This window comes from Hemitrygon akajei, chromosome 10, assembly GCF_048418815.1.
Source record: "Hemitrygon akajei chromosome 10, sHemAka1.3, whole genome shotgun sequence".
In the NCBI taxonomy this organism is placed as follows: Eukaryota; Metazoa; Chordata; class Chondrichthyes; order Myliobatiformes; family Dasyatidae; genus Hemitrygon; species Hemitrygon akajei.
Genome location: NC_133133.1, coordinates 4,044,643 through 4,060,233, shown reverse-complemented (window position 1 = coordinate 4,060,233; position 15,591 = coordinate 4,044,643). Strand labels below are relative to the sequence as shown.

The 15,591-nt window shown below is 40.4% G+C and overlaps 1 protein-coding gene across 1 annotated transcript in view; it reads right to left on the bottom strand.

The window, feature by feature from the left end:
• Positions 1-15,591, bottom strand: part of LOC140734152 (tripeptidyl-peptidase 2-like) — a 209,655-nt gene that overhangs the window by 67,115 nt on the left and 126,949 nt on the right. The window contains exons 19-20 of the mRNA XM_073057757.1: positions 10,668-10,768; positions 5,121-5,217 (exon numbers count right to left, since the gene is read on the bottom strand). Of these exons, the coding sequence (XP_072913858.1) occupies positions 5,121-5,217; positions 10,668-10,768 (198 nt within the window). The remainder of the gene's footprint in view (positions 1-5,120; positions 5,218-10,667; positions 10,769-15,591) is intronic.

The following is a 15,591-nucleotide window of genomic DNA, read 5'->3' as shown; positions in this document are numbered from 1 at the left end:
TCTTCATATCATCTGCAAACTTGGCAACAAAGCCATCTATTCCATCATCTATATCAATGATATACAACATAAAAAAAGCAGTCCCAACACTGATGCCTGCAGAACACCACTGGTTTCTGGCAGCCAACCAGAAAAGGATCCTTTTATTCCTACTCGCTGCCTTCTACCAATCAGCCAATGCTCTATCCATGCCAGTATCTTTCCTGTAATACCATGGGCTCTCTTCTCACTCTATTAAAAATCATTTCCAAGGTGCACTGCAGTAACTCAAAGATACCCACAGTAACTGTCTGTGACTCTTGCCAGTCAGATGAACAACAAAGGCAAGACAGTGTCTCTACTTTCTTGGAAGTTTGGATAGATTTGGCATATCACCTAAAACTTTGATAAATTTCTATAGCTGCACAGTAAAGAGCATCCTGACTGGTTGCATCATAAGCTGGTATGGAAGCACCAATGGCCAAGAATGGAAGTCTACAGAAAGCGGTGGATACAGCCTAGTCCATCACAGGAGAAGCCCTCCCAACTATTAAGCACATCTACAAGGAGCGGTGATGAAGGAAAGCAGCATCCATCATCAAAGAACCCCAACACAGACCATACTTTCTTCTCGCAGCTGCCATTGGGGGAAGATAAAGGAGCCTCAGGACCCACACTAATATGCTCAGGAACAGTTCAAAGTAAATTTATTATCAAAGTATGTATATCTCAGCATATACTAAACCAGAGATTCATTTTCTTGTGGGCATTCACAGTAAATACAAAAAAAATAAAATCACTGAAAAAACTACACACAAGGCAGCCAAACAACCTACGTGCAAAAGATGACAAGCTGTGCAAATAAAAAAAAGTACACTGCAAACATGAGTCATTATCCTACAACCATCAGTCTTCTGAACCAGTGTGGATAATTTCAATCATCACAGCTCTGAACTGCTCCACAACCTGCAGACTCACTTTCAAGGCCATATTCCCAGTTTAATTGTTTTTATTTGCACAATTTGTCTTCTTTTGCACAATGGTTGTTAGTCAGACTTTATGTATAGTTTTCATAAAAACTGTTGTATATATTTTTCTGTAAAAGCCTGCAAGAAAATGAATCCCAAGATAGTATTAAGTCAAAATTTGATAATATATCTACTTTGCTGTTGAACAAGAATAGCAAAGTGAGAACAGCACTTCTAGAATACCCTTCTAAGTCACAACTCTCTGATATAGGTATATTATTATTTCTTTACTGTGCTTAATATAATTACAGATGTCTAACGTTGGACAGAACAGCTGCAATTTAAACACCCTTAGGCAAGTAATTTAAGAGTCCACTCAATATTTTACTGATTCTTTGGTGGGTATGCAGGGAGCGCTTGGGCACTATGGTAGCATAGAGGATAGTGGATTGCTATTATAGCTTGGTCATCGGAGTTTGGATGTAATTCCAGCGTCCTCTGTAAGAAACTTTATATGTTCTTCCCCCGTGCATGTGAGTTTCCTGGTGATGTTCTGTTGGGGTCACTGTGTTCAGACATCGGCTATTTGCATTGATATAGACAAAGGGAATAATTAATGTATTTGCAGTTTGCTGACAACACAAATCTTAGTAGGAAGGTCAAACAGAAAATGCTGGAAATGCTCAGCAGGGCATAATTGAAGGTTCTTCGAACTGGAACATTAAACCTTTCTCTTGAATACAAGAAATTCTGCAGATGCTGGAAATCTTGAGCAGATCCAGCATTTCCATTAGAGTAAGAGAGAGAGCGAGAGAGAGAGAGACTTTCTCTCCCCATGATAGTCACCTAATCTATCTGGTGATCCCCATCTGGCCTCCTCTACATTGGTAGACCCTATGTAGACTGTGGGACTTCCTTGTCAAGCACCTTCACTCCATTTGCAACAAGTAAAGATTTCCTGGTGGCTAACCATTCCGACATGTCGGTCCATGGTCTCCTCTTCTGCCACGATGAGGCCACTCTCATGTTAGAGCAATACCTCATATTCTGTCTAGATAGCCTCTAACCTGATGATAAGAACATTGATATCTTCAAATTCTGATAATCTCTCCCCTTCCCTCTTCTATTCCCCACTTTGGCCTCTTGCCTCTTCTCAACCGCCTATCACCTCTCCCTAGTGTCCTTCATCCTTCCCTTTCTCCCATAGTCCACTCCCCTCTCTTATTAGATATCTTCTTCTCCAGCGCTTTTGCCTTTTCTAACCATCACCTCCCAGTTTCTTACTTCATCCCCATCCCCACACACTTGGCTTCAACTACCACCTTTTAGCTTGTCCTCATTCCCCTCCCCCCACCTTAATATTCTAGCTCCTTCTCTTCTCTTTTCCAGTTCAGACGTAGGGTCTTGGACCGAAACGACAACTGCTTATTCATTTTCAGTGAAATGAATAAATAGCTGACCTGCTGAATTCCTCCAGCATTTCGTGTGTGTTGGTCTGGATTTCCAGCATCGGCAGAATCTCGTGTTTACTCTTTCCATAGTTGCTCCCTGATATCCTGAGTGGTTCCTGAATTTTCTGCTTTAGCTTCAGATTTCTAACATCAGGAATGCTTTGAATTCCACCATGGTCCTGAAAAACATTGTCTCATTTTTACTATGTACTGTACATAGCAGTTATGGTCGAAATGGCAATAAAAGTGACTTGGCTTGACTTCGCTATGTTCAGAACACAGAGAATCAGCAAATGGGTTTGGGCAAATTACTTGAATGGATAAGGAAGTGGTAGATGAGGGAACGCCAGGTTAATCTCTTCAGTATGGAAACAAAAACCTGGAATATTGTTAACTAGAACATAGAACATTACAGCACAGTACAGGCCCTTCAGTCTATGATGTCGTACTGACCTTTTAACCTACTCCAAGATCAATCTAAACTTTCCCTCCCACATAGTCCTCCATTTTCCTTTATATTACAAAGAATATTATATGTATGTATTTTTTCTTTTTCTTTTCCATTTTCCATATAGCCTCTATGTAGACCTATGGGACACACTATCAAAAACTCTACACCTCATGTTCTCAAAGTTTATTATTTATTAATATTACATTTTTCTCTATTTATATTTGCAATTTGTTGTTTTTGTACCTTAGTTGTTTGTCCTTCTTTGTTGTGTGCAGTTTTTCATTGATTCTATTGTTTGTCTTTGTAGATACTGTGAATGCCAGCAAGTAAAGGAATCTCAGAGTGGTATACAGCGACATATACTTAGATAATAAGGTTACTTTGAACTTTGACTATTTGACCATCAGTATTATGAAAACTATGAAACTTCTAATTACTGGTGCACTGGAGCAGTTATATGTCTTGAAAGCATGGCCTGGATGGTCCTTGGTGATGGATACTGCTTTCTTGCAACAGCGCTAGATGTAAATGTGCTCAATGGTGAGGAAGGCTTTACCCTTGATGGACTGGGACATATCCATTATTTTTGTAGGATTGTCTGTTCAAGGGCATTGGTGTTTCCGTAGCAGGCTGTGACACAGCCAGTTAATATACTCTTCACCACACATCTATAGAAGTTTGTCAAAGTTTTAAATGACATGAAAATCTTTGCAAACCTCTAAGAAAGTAGAGGTGCTGCCATGCTTTCTTTGTAATGACACCTACATGCTGGAGTTGCATATTTTCAGACTGAAACGGTCTGATTTTTTGACTGTTAAAGGAATCAAGAAACATGTAAATTCAGTGGAAAATCACCCATGGATCACCCATGATTTTAAAGACTAGCAAGTTAGACTCAAAATGCCAAGTCGCCTTCTGACAAAAGTGAATTCCTGTTTTCTAGAACAGAATCTTCAGTCATCACTTGATACGTCAGATTACAGCAGCATCACTTTGAACCAAAAAGGTTGACGTCTAACTTCATTGGATTTACATCCTTCTGTTACCTTGTCATTCACCTTTGGGACTATTTTATTTATTTTTGTAACTTAATTTACTTTATGAATTGCTACAGAACTACAAATATCACGACATAAAATTGCAGCACTATAAACTCTAGTTAGGCTGGTTCTGGAGTATTGCATACAGACTGGTTGCCCCATTATAGGAAGGATGTTGGACAGGGTGCAGAAGAGTTTTACCAGGATGTTGCTGGATTAGAGATAATGTGTTATAACAAGTGGTTGGACAAACTTACATTGTTTTCTCTGGAGATGCAGAGGTTGAGGGGAGATTTGATAGAGGTTTATAAGATTATGAGAGGCATAGATAATACAGACAGTATATTTTTCCCAGGGTTGAAATGTCTAATACTAGAGGGTATGCATTTAGGGTGAGAGGGGGTAGTATCAAAGAAGATGCAAGGGGCAAGTTGTTGTGTTTTTTTTTTTACACAGAGTGGTGGGTGTCTGGTTTATGCTGCCTGGGGTGATGGTAGAGGCAAATACATTAGAGACTTTTAAGAGACAATCTGATAGCCACATGAATGTAAGGAAAATGGAAGGGTATGGACATTGTGTAGGGAGAAGGAAATAGTTTGGGTTGTCCATTTGATGATCAACTTAATTGGATTAGCACAACATTGTGGGCCGAACGGCTTCTTCCTATGCTGTACTGTTCTGTGTTCTATAAGTCAGTGATAATAAACTTGATACTGAGCCCCTTCCTTGTTTCTCTCAAAGCTGTAGACCAAGAAACTGTATTATCTCAGAGGGTAGGTTCCAAGGTAGACCAATCAACCATTTACAGTACAATCACTTTCCCTTCCCATTCAAATCAGATTCTGATTTACCATATGTACAGTGAAACATACTGTGAAATGCATAGTTTTCATTAAAAGACCAACACACCCAAAGATGTGTTGGAGGCAGCCAGCAAGTACCGCCACACATTCTGGCACCAACGTAGCAGGCTCAGCATCAATATATTCTAATGCATGGTGCCAGCCATTCTGTAATCGACTCTTAAGTCTAGAGACCTCACAAAGGACAGCAATCCCAATCCACATTTTTCTAACTGGCAGAACACTGAGGTATGTAAAAGTGATCTCCATTTACTTCGGAATGCATTCAAAATGTGGACAACTACTGCATGTAGACACAGTTCTCATTGTAGCTGGTAACATTAAACCCTCATGGAAAGCATCGCGGGAGAAATTTTTGTTGTAGTTACCTGGCTGAAATTGTAGGTCAAGACCAGTTCATATAGGTGTCGGTTAGTGGGCAGGACATCGCGAGAGCTTAAAGGCCTTGTTTTAGCATCCACTGGTCTGTAGAAAGGGGCATGGAGTTACATTTCTGCTTTAATATTTAAATACATAGAATCACACACTGAAACACATTAGTTCTTTGCAATTCTTAGATGTTCATCATGTAACACTTGAATTTGAAAGGGAGACCTCCTGTCTGAAGGAAGATATCTATTTGTTAATGAAAGAGTTACAAATAGCAAAGAGAGTGGATTCTGGTTAATTGGGCCATCAGTTAATCGGGTAGACACTTATTTGAAACAACTCTTAAAGAACAAAAACTGATCAAGGAAATAGCTGAGAATCCCTTTGTTTATTTGGGATACCATGCCACCTAGTTGGGACAGGAGACTGTTGCTGAAGTTTCGAACTAGCACCAGTCACGTGCACTTCTGTGGCCATTAGCCATGTCACAGTGCTTAGCGCAAACAGTTTTTAAGAAGTGTCAGTTGTGTGCATTTACTTTAAAAAAGCAGAGATTTTTGTCACTGACAGTTGGTGAGAAAGAAGCAGTAAGACAATTCAGAACTGTTTTGTTCACTGTGATTTCAAGCATTCAGGCTTGGAGATTCTAAAAACAGCCTGAAGTGAAAAGGAAACGATTTCACTACTTCAAGTTAGGAACTAAGCAGAATTTGAAAGTATCAACAATCACTTTGTTACAATGAAAGTGAAGATTTGGAGGACGGAATTGTCAAAAGCATGGTATGAAGGCAAGCCATTATTTCCACTGGGTATCTGTGCTAATTTTGTTCATTTAGTCAATCAACAGAACATGGCAGCATACAGTGGATGAATTCTTCCATCAATAATTATGAAGAACTAATACACAGCTTTATAGCACTGTAGTAGTATTGCTAGTGTTGTAATTAGTTCTGTATATCAATTAAGTATGTGATTTGTTAATCAATTAAATGGTAGTTGTCTTTTTTTTAAATATCTTTTTAACTGTTTTCTTGAAACTTCGGCTAATTGGGACAGCCACTTAATTGGGTCAAAAATCTGGTCCTGATGTATCCCAATTTACCAGAATCCACTGTAATTTTATCTACTGTGTACATTAAGTGAGATGCTCTGCACTGTTTAAACATCTAAAACAACAGCTTTAAATTAAGAAACATCTGTATAGCTATACCCTTCACCCCAGGATGTTCTAAACTTATAAGCATTAACTGCTATGATAATTAGAAACTACTGATAGGGCACACATAACCTAAAACTTCAACACAGACATTTCCATAAGACCATAAGACACAGGGGCAGAATTAGGCCATTTGGCCCATCAAGTCTGCTCCACCATTACATCATGGCTGATCCATTTTTCCCGTATCCCTTCATGCCCTGACCGATCAAGGATCTATCAACCTCTGCCTTAAGTATACATAAAGAGTTAGCCTCTACAGATTCACCACTCTCTGGCTAAAGTAATTCCACTTCGTGTCTGTTCTAAAAGGATGCCCCTTTATTCTGAGGCTGTGTCCTCTGGTCTTAGACCCGCCCACCTTACAAAACATCTTCTCCACATCCACTCTATCAAGGCCTTTCACCATTCCATAGGTTTCAATGAGTTTACCCCACAGTCTCATGAATTCCAGTGAATACAGGCCCAGAGATATCAAACACTCTTCATATGACAAGCCATTCAAACCTGGAATCATTTCAGTGAATCTCCTTTGAACCCTCTCCAGTTTCAATACATCCTTCCTAAGATAAGGGGCCCAAAACAGCTCACAATTTCACGGTGAAGTTTGTAAACATTCTACAAAGGATGGCCAAAGCTGAAATGCTCTCCCAAAAACAGTCAATTGTTCAGTTTAAATATTGTTCACTAGGGCTTTTCTCTTTAGATTGGAGGATGACAGGTGACTTGACAGAGGAAAATAAGATGCTCGGATCAAGTGGATAGCCAGAGACTTTTTCCCCCATTTCCATCTATTGTATCAGGACTTAAGGACCTGAGTTATAGGGAAAGGTTGAATAGGTTACGACTTTATTCCCCACAGAGAAGAATGAGGGAGATTTGATAAGAGGTATACAAAATTATGAAGGGTACAGTGAGGGTAAATACATGCAGATTTTTCCACTGAGGTTTGGGCAAGACTACAACTAAAGGTCATAGGTTAAGGGTGAAAGGTGAAATATATAAAGGTACATAACTTCTTCACTCAGAGGGTAGTGAGTCTGCGACAAGCTGCTAGTGCAAGTGGTAGAAGCAGGCTCAATTTCAATATTTAAGAGATATTTGTTTAGTACATGGATGGAAGGAGAATGGATAGCTGTGGTTCTGGTGCAGGTCAATGGGACTAGGTAGATAAATAGATCAAATTTCCAAGTAAATTTATAATCAAAGTACATGTTTATGCAAAAGTCTATGACATATATATCTCTAAGATACCTAAGACTTTTACACAGTACAGCAGTAATTTTATGTATTGCACTGCTGCCAAAAAAAACCCCACAAATTTCTTGACATATGTGAGTAATGTTAAAACTGATTCTTATGTGGGTCTCTAATGTGGACTGAGAGTGGGAAGGGGCAAGGAGAGAGGAAATCATGGTTGAGAAAAGGGGAAGGGAGAGGAGAGTGAGTGGAAACCAGAGAGACATTCTGCAATTATCAATAAACCAATTGTTAGAAATCAAATGACCTTGCCTGGTTTTCTCAGGACATCAAAAGTCTTAGGCACAAATACAGCACTGTGCAAAGGTCTTAGGTGCATGCACATAGCTGGAGTGCCTAAGACTTCTATACAGTACTGTTTTTGCCAACATGGAGCGGAGAGTGAGTTTGTAAGTGGTGGGAGCAAGGCATATTGGGAACGGTGAGGGTGGAGCACCGCAGGAGGGGTGTGGGACAGGTGGCAAAGAAGGAGTGCCAGGTGCAGGTTTAAACACACCCAACCCTGAGACACCAGGCAACATCATATGTCACCAGGCATATGTCAAATATACAACCCAGAGCTACATTTTCCTTCAAGCATTTGCAGTAAATACAAGAAATAACAGAATCAATGAAAGGATGGACAAGCAACCAAAGTGCAAAAAAAAAAGCTGTGCAAATACAAAAAGAAAGGTAATAAATAATAATAAAAATAAAAATAAACAAGCAATAGATATAGAAAACATAAGATGAAGAGTCCTTGAAAGTGAATCCATAGGTTGTGGGAACAGTGATGGGGTGAGTGAAGTTACCCCCTCTGGTTCAAGAGCCTGATGGTTCCTGAACATGGTGGTGTAAGCCATGAAGCTCCTCTACCTTCTTCCTGATGGCAGCAGCAAGAAAGAAAGCATGACCTGGATGGTGAGGGTCCCTGATGATGGATACTTCTTTCCTGTGACAGCACTCCATGGAGACGTGCTCAAAGGTGGGGAAAGACTGGGACTATTTTTTGTTGGATTTTCCATTTCACGCACTGGTGTTTCCATACCAGGCTGTGATGCAGTCAATCAATATACTCTCCGCCATGCATCTATAGAAGTTTGTCAAAGTTTTAAATGACATGCAGAATCTTCGCTAACTTCTAAGGAAGTAGAGGCATTGCCATGCTTTCTTCACTTAAGTGCTGGACCCAGGTCACATCCTCTGAAATGATAACACCAAGGAATTTAAAGCCGCTGACCTTCTCCACCTTTGATATCCCGATACATTAAATGAGATGTTTTTCAATCTCCCTCCAATACACTGATTCATCACCACTTTGATTCGGCCAATGACAGTGGTGTTGTCAGCAAACTTAAATATGGCATTGGAGCAAATGGGCCAAAGGGCTTGTTTCTACACTGTAGTGCTCTGTAACTCTATATTGTTATCTTGTGATTGCGACAGCCTGTATACGAAAGCTCTTGAAGTATTAGGAATATCTGCTTTTAGTGATGTTCACTGAGAAAGCAGGCAGGAAAAAAGATTTTAGCATCATGTTCTACTAGTCAAGGGTGCAATAACTCAGCCAGAAAATTTAAAACACCCACGGCAAATGGTGACTCAATTTGAATAAATCTAATCTGTCAACTGATTGCAGCTCATCGATGGAATCCTATTGTCACTAATGGACCTGCAGGGAAGGAAACATTGTAGTTACCCAGTCTGACGCAAATATCAAAGCCAGAAAATTACTTGCCAGAGAAAGAAAGGGTGAAGGATATAGCCTACACTATCCATGCCCCATGAGTGACAGAACAAAATTTTCAGAATGTGACACCAAAGTCCCATGAGCAGGGTGCTTTCATTGTTAGGTATCACTCCTTATTAAAGAATATTAACATAAATGTAGTGTGATCAATCCACTTGGAAATTTCCATGACATGTTTATAGTATCATTCTTGACCTTGAGTCATTCTAAAATGCTTTACAACCACCAAATTACTTTTGGAAATGAAGTTATTGTAATGCAGTCACTTTCCCCATGAGCAAAGATATAAAAGTGACTAAACAATATTTTAATGATATTATATTAGTTGGAACGTCAAAGGCCAATCTTCCTCCTACTATTCTTTTTTTTTAATCATCTCATGGGATCTTTTATCTACACCTAAGAGTTTAATTACTTCCATAAGGTCATACTGCAAAAGCAGAGTCAGACAAGATTAATGCTGGTGTCTCTGGGCATGAGACCAGAATCTAAGGAGCAGAATTAGGCCATCCTGTTCATTGAGTCTGCTCCACCACTTCACCATGGCTGATTTATTATCCCCTTCAATCCTGTTCTCCTGCTTTCTCCTCGTAACATTTGATGCCCTGACTAAACAAGAACCTACTGACCTCCATTTTAAATATACCCAAAGACCTGGCCTCCACAGCCGCCTGTGGCAATGAATTCCACAGATTCACCATTCTCTGCTAAAGAAATCCCTTCTCATCTCTGTTGTAAGGAGATGCTCTAAACTCCTCCACTATAGGAATGGGTCAAAGTGCAACCTCCTGACTCAGAGATCGAGCACTAACAGCTGTGGTTGAAATCTAAAGTCAAACCTTTTGAGAAGGATAATAAATCAACCTTGATGAAATAATGGATTAGATTCGATGGGCTGAGTGGCCTGATTCTGCTCCAATGTCTTAGTATAATGATACTGTAACTATCAACAACTGTGGGGGGCTGCGGTTAGTGCCACACTATTACAGCTCGGGGCACTCCAGAATTCAGAGTTCAATTCCAGCGCCACCTATAAGGATTTGTACATTTTCCCCCATGAATTCAGTGGGCTTCCTTCGGGTGCTCCAGTTTCCTCACATAGTCCAAAGGCATACCAGTTAGTAGGTTAACTGGGCATTGTAAATCATCCTGTGATTAGACTAGGGTTAAATAGGTTGCTGGGCAAGCGGTGCAGTAGGCCAGGAGGGCCCATTCTACACTGTATCTGAAAATAAATAATAAATAAACGTACATCACAAACCGAGCCAACACACTATTAAGGTGTGGCTTGCTGTGACGCTTTCACACGAGCATTTATATTGAGTACAACATTTACATTACCGAAGCGTCTGCACCCAGGTTTTGAGAGTGATGACAGGGGAAATTTCCTCATATTTCAATGAAGCTGTGGTATCAAATCGCACAATACCTTCAGAGGCATGCTAGACAGAAACAGAGATAGGTTTAATACTTCTACTTCTCTGTAAAAGCAAGCACAGTTGTTAACTGAATCTACTGATAAAAAATTACACATCCTACAGAATAACATTCAATATTCAATCACACTTCTACTTACAATTACATTTATTATCTAAGAGTGCACGCTGTCCTTTACAGCTTCAATAAAGAAAATGCTTTTCCCTCAAAATGTGGACCTCAGTGCCAAAGGGTGAAAATGTTGTTCACCTCAATCTCCTTGTATCTGGAGACCAACCTGATCTAAGATTATACGTAGGATGAACAAAATAAATGAAGACACACATTCACAATGCTTTACCCCTTCTAAGTCCTTTCACAGACAGCACAAGTGTTCATTCATAGAATATAGAACATTAAAGCACAGTACATGCTCTTCAGCTCACAATGTTGTGCTGACCAAACCAATGCAATGCCTCCTAGATTAGAAAGCTTAGTTTATGAGAGGTTGATTGAGCATAAGCCTACATAGCCCTCCATTTTTCTTCCATTCATATGCCTATCCAAGTGTCTCTTGAATGTCCTTAATATATCTGCTTCTACCACTACCCCTGCCAGAGTATTTGATGCATCCACCACTCTGTAAAAAAAAAACGACCTCAAACATTCCCTATACTTTCCTCCAATCATCTTAATATTAGGCCCCCTCATATTAGCCATTTCCACTCTGGGGAAAAGGCTCTAGTTCTCCATTCTATCTATACCTATCATTATCTTGTACACCTCTATCAAGTCACTTGTCATCTTCCTTCACTCCAAAGAGAAGAGTATGAGACCATAAGAAAAGCCCCAGCTCACTCAACCTCTTCTCATAAGACATGCTCTCTAATCCAGGCAGCACCCTGGTAAATCTCTTCTGCACCCTCTTGAAAGCTTCCACGTCCTTCCTATAATGAGGTGACCGGAACCGAACACCAAACACAATATGTGGTTCAGTCACTTGTGCGTTGAATTCTGTCCTGTAATACCTTGCTGCAGGATACTTATACTCCTTTCTTCTGCTTTGTAAGGAGAATCTGGGACGTTTGTTAATGAGGAATGGTCATAGGGAGGAAAGCACTTGCAGATCGACAGAACATTTCAATACCTCAGCCAGAGACCATGGGAGATTAAAAACTGCACTGGAAGAAATCACAAAGCTCGAGTGCACAGCAAGCTCGCTTATAACAACAAAATGTCAGTGACACAGGTGAAATTCTGCTACTGTCCGTACATTTGTACATTCTACTGTGACCTTGTGGGTTTCCTCCCACATTGCAAAGATTAATGTGTTAGTAGGCTGATAGTTTACAAGGGTGCAATTGGACAGTGCAGGCACACTGGGCCTGTTACTAAGCCATTCTCCTGGCAGCCTTGCCAGCTGACCCAGAATTGGTCACGGTACACCTCCAGCAGAGGAAATGTGCTTGGTCTCAGCCAAGACTGTCCTCATTAAACTAGGGGTCCTCTCAACTGACTCTATTTTAAAGAAAAGCAAAGATAAGCTTACCATGTTTAATATTTTTCTTTCAGCTAAAAACAATATATACAGACAATCTGGTTAATGAAAAATGATGCAGTTCTTTCCTGGTGTATATGACGAATGAACTCTTCTTGGGCTTCTAGCTGGGTACAGGTATTGATTGTAAGACCTTGTGATGTAGGAGCAGAATTAGGACATTCAGCCCATTGAGTATGCTCTGCTATTCCATCATGGCTGATCCCAGATCCCACTCAATCCCATACACCTGCTTTAATGCCATATCCTTTGAAGCCTTGACTGATCAGAAAACTACCAACTTCCGCCTGAAATATACTTGGACTTGTCCTCCATCTCAATCTCTGGCAAGGCACTCCAAAGATTCACTACTCTCTGACTATTCAGAAAATTCCTCCTGACCTCATTTCTAAAAGATCACCCCTCAATTTTGAGGTTGTGCCCTCTAGATCTGGATACGTCCACCATCCTCTCCACGTCCACCCTATCTAATCCTTGCAACATTTGGTAGGTTTCAATGTGATCCCCATGCACTCTTTAAAAATCTAGTGAGCTCAGGCGCAAAGCCACCAAATGCTCCTCAACGTTAACCCCTTCATTCCTGGAAGCATCCTCGTGAACCTCCTCTGGACCCTCTCCAATGATAACACATGCTTTCTGAAATATGGGGCCCAAAACTGTTGACAATATTCCAAGTGCTCCTAGTTTTTATATTCAATTCCACTTGAAATAAATGCCAACATTGCATTTGATTTATTTGCCATAGACCCAATCTGTAAATTAACCGTTTGGGAGTCTTACACGAAGACTCCTAAGTCCCTCTGCACTTCTGATGTTTGAATTTTCTCCCCATTTAGATAATAGTCCGCACTACTGTTCCTTTTACCAAAATGTATTATCACACATTTCCCAACAATGTATTCCATCTGCCACTTTTTTGTCCATTCTTCCAATTTGACTAAATCCTGCTGCAATCATATTGCTTCATCAGCACTACCTGCCCCTCCACCTATCTTCGTAGCATCCGCAAACTTTGCCACAAAGCCATCAACTCTATTATCTAAATCACTGACAAACAATGTGAAAAGTAGTGGTTCCAATACTGGTGCCTGAGAAACAACACTAGCCACTGGCAGCCATCCAGACAAGGCCCCCTTTATTCCCACTATCACTGCCTCCTGCCTGTCAGCCATTCCTTTATACATGCCAGTATCTTTCCTGTAACACCATTGGATTTTATCTTGTTAAGCAGCCTTATCAAATGCCTTCTGAAAATCCAAATAAATGACTGCGTCTCCTTTGTCCACCCTGCTTTTTACTTCCTCAGAGAACTCTAACAGGTTTGTCAGGCAAGACTGCCCTTTGCAGGAAACATGCTAACTCTGACATTATCTGATGCTGATTTTATCATTAGTCTCCAAGCATCTTAAAACCTCAACCTTAATAATAGATTCCAACAGTTTCACAACCACTAAGGTTAGGCTAACTGGCCTATAATTGCCTTTCTTTTGTCTTCCTTCCTTCTTAAAGAGTGGAGTAACATTTGCAGTTTCCCAGTCATCCAGGACCATGCCAGAATCAAGTGATTCTTGAAAGATCATGACCAATGCATCTATCATCTCTTCAGCAACCTTTCTCAGGACTCTGCGATGTAGTCCATATGATCTAGTTGACTTATCAACCTTAATATCTTAGAATTTGGCAAGCACGTTTCCTTTTGTAATAGCAATGCCACTCACTTCTGCTCTATGACACTCAAGAACCTCTGGCACACTGCTAGTGTCTTCCAAAGTAAAGAGTGATGCAAAGTACCCATTAAATTCATCTGCATTTCTTTGTCTCCCATTACCACCTCACCAGCATAATTTTCCAGTGGTTCAACATCAACTCTCATCTCCCTCTTACTCTTAAAAATCCTGAAAAAACTTTTAGTATCTTGCTTTATATTATTGGCTAGTTTGCCCTCATATTTCATCTTTCCCCTTCTTTTAGGTTTATTAGTTGCCTTTTGTTGGATTTTAAAAGGTTCCCAATCATCCAACTTCCTGCTCACTTATGCTACCTGGTATGCCCTGTCCTTGGCTTTTATGAAGTCCTCAACATCCCTTTTCAGCCACGGTTGCCTACCCCTGCCATTTGAGAATGACTTCTTTTGTGGGACATATCTATCTTGCACCTTGTGAACTATTCCCAGAAACTTCAGCCATCTCTGCTCTGCTGTCATCCCTGCCAGTATCCTCCTCCAATCCACCCGGACAAGCTCCTCTCTCATGCCTCTGTAATTCCCTTTATTCAACTGTGATACTGATACATGTTACTTGAGCTTCTCATACTACAGTATAAATTCAATCATATTATGATCACTGCCTCCTAAGGATTCCTTTACATCAAGATCCCCTAATAAGATCTGGGCTATTACACAACACCCAATCTAAGACAGCCTTTTCCCAAGTAGGCTCAAGCACAAGCTGCTCAAAAAAGCCATCTCATAAGGATTCAACAAATCCCTTTTCTTCCATTCTAACACCAATCTGATTTTCCCAATCCCCTTGCATATTGAAGTCCCCCATTATAATTGTGCCATTACCCTTAGTACATGCTCTTTCCAGCACCCTTTGTGATCTCAACCCTCCATCTTGGCTACTATTTGGAGGTCTCTATATGATTCCCAAGATAATTTTTTTACCCTTGCTGTTTCTTAACTCAACCCACGAAGATGCAACATTCTCTGACCCTATGTCACCTCCTTCTAAAGATGTAATTCCATCTCTTAATAACAGAGCCCCACCACTGCCTAGGTCTTCCTGCCTATCCTATCAATACAAAGTATATCCTTTGATATTAAGCTCCCAACTATGGCCTTCTTTCAGCCATGACTCAGTGATGCCCACAACGTCATACTGACCGATCTCTAACTGTGCCACGAGTTTGTCCACCTTATTCCAAATGCTACACGCATTTAAATACAGCATCTTCAGTCCTGCATTCTTCACCCTTTTGAATTTTGCCTCTGAGGTGTAACTTAATTCTTTGCTCTGTGTGCATTTGCATCCAATCATTGGCTTGTCCTTCCTTACATTCATGGTACACCTAGCATCTACTTGTAAACCTGCTGGCTCATCCTCAGCTCCATCATACTGCCATCTTCGTTTAAACCACTCCCAACAGCTCCAGTAAATCTACCTGATAGAATATTGGTCCCCCTCTGATTCAAGTACAACCTATCCCTTTTGTAGAGCTCTCACCTGCTGCAGAAGAGGTCCCAATAAACCAGAAATTTGAATCCCTGCCTCCTGCTCTAACTCTTTAGCC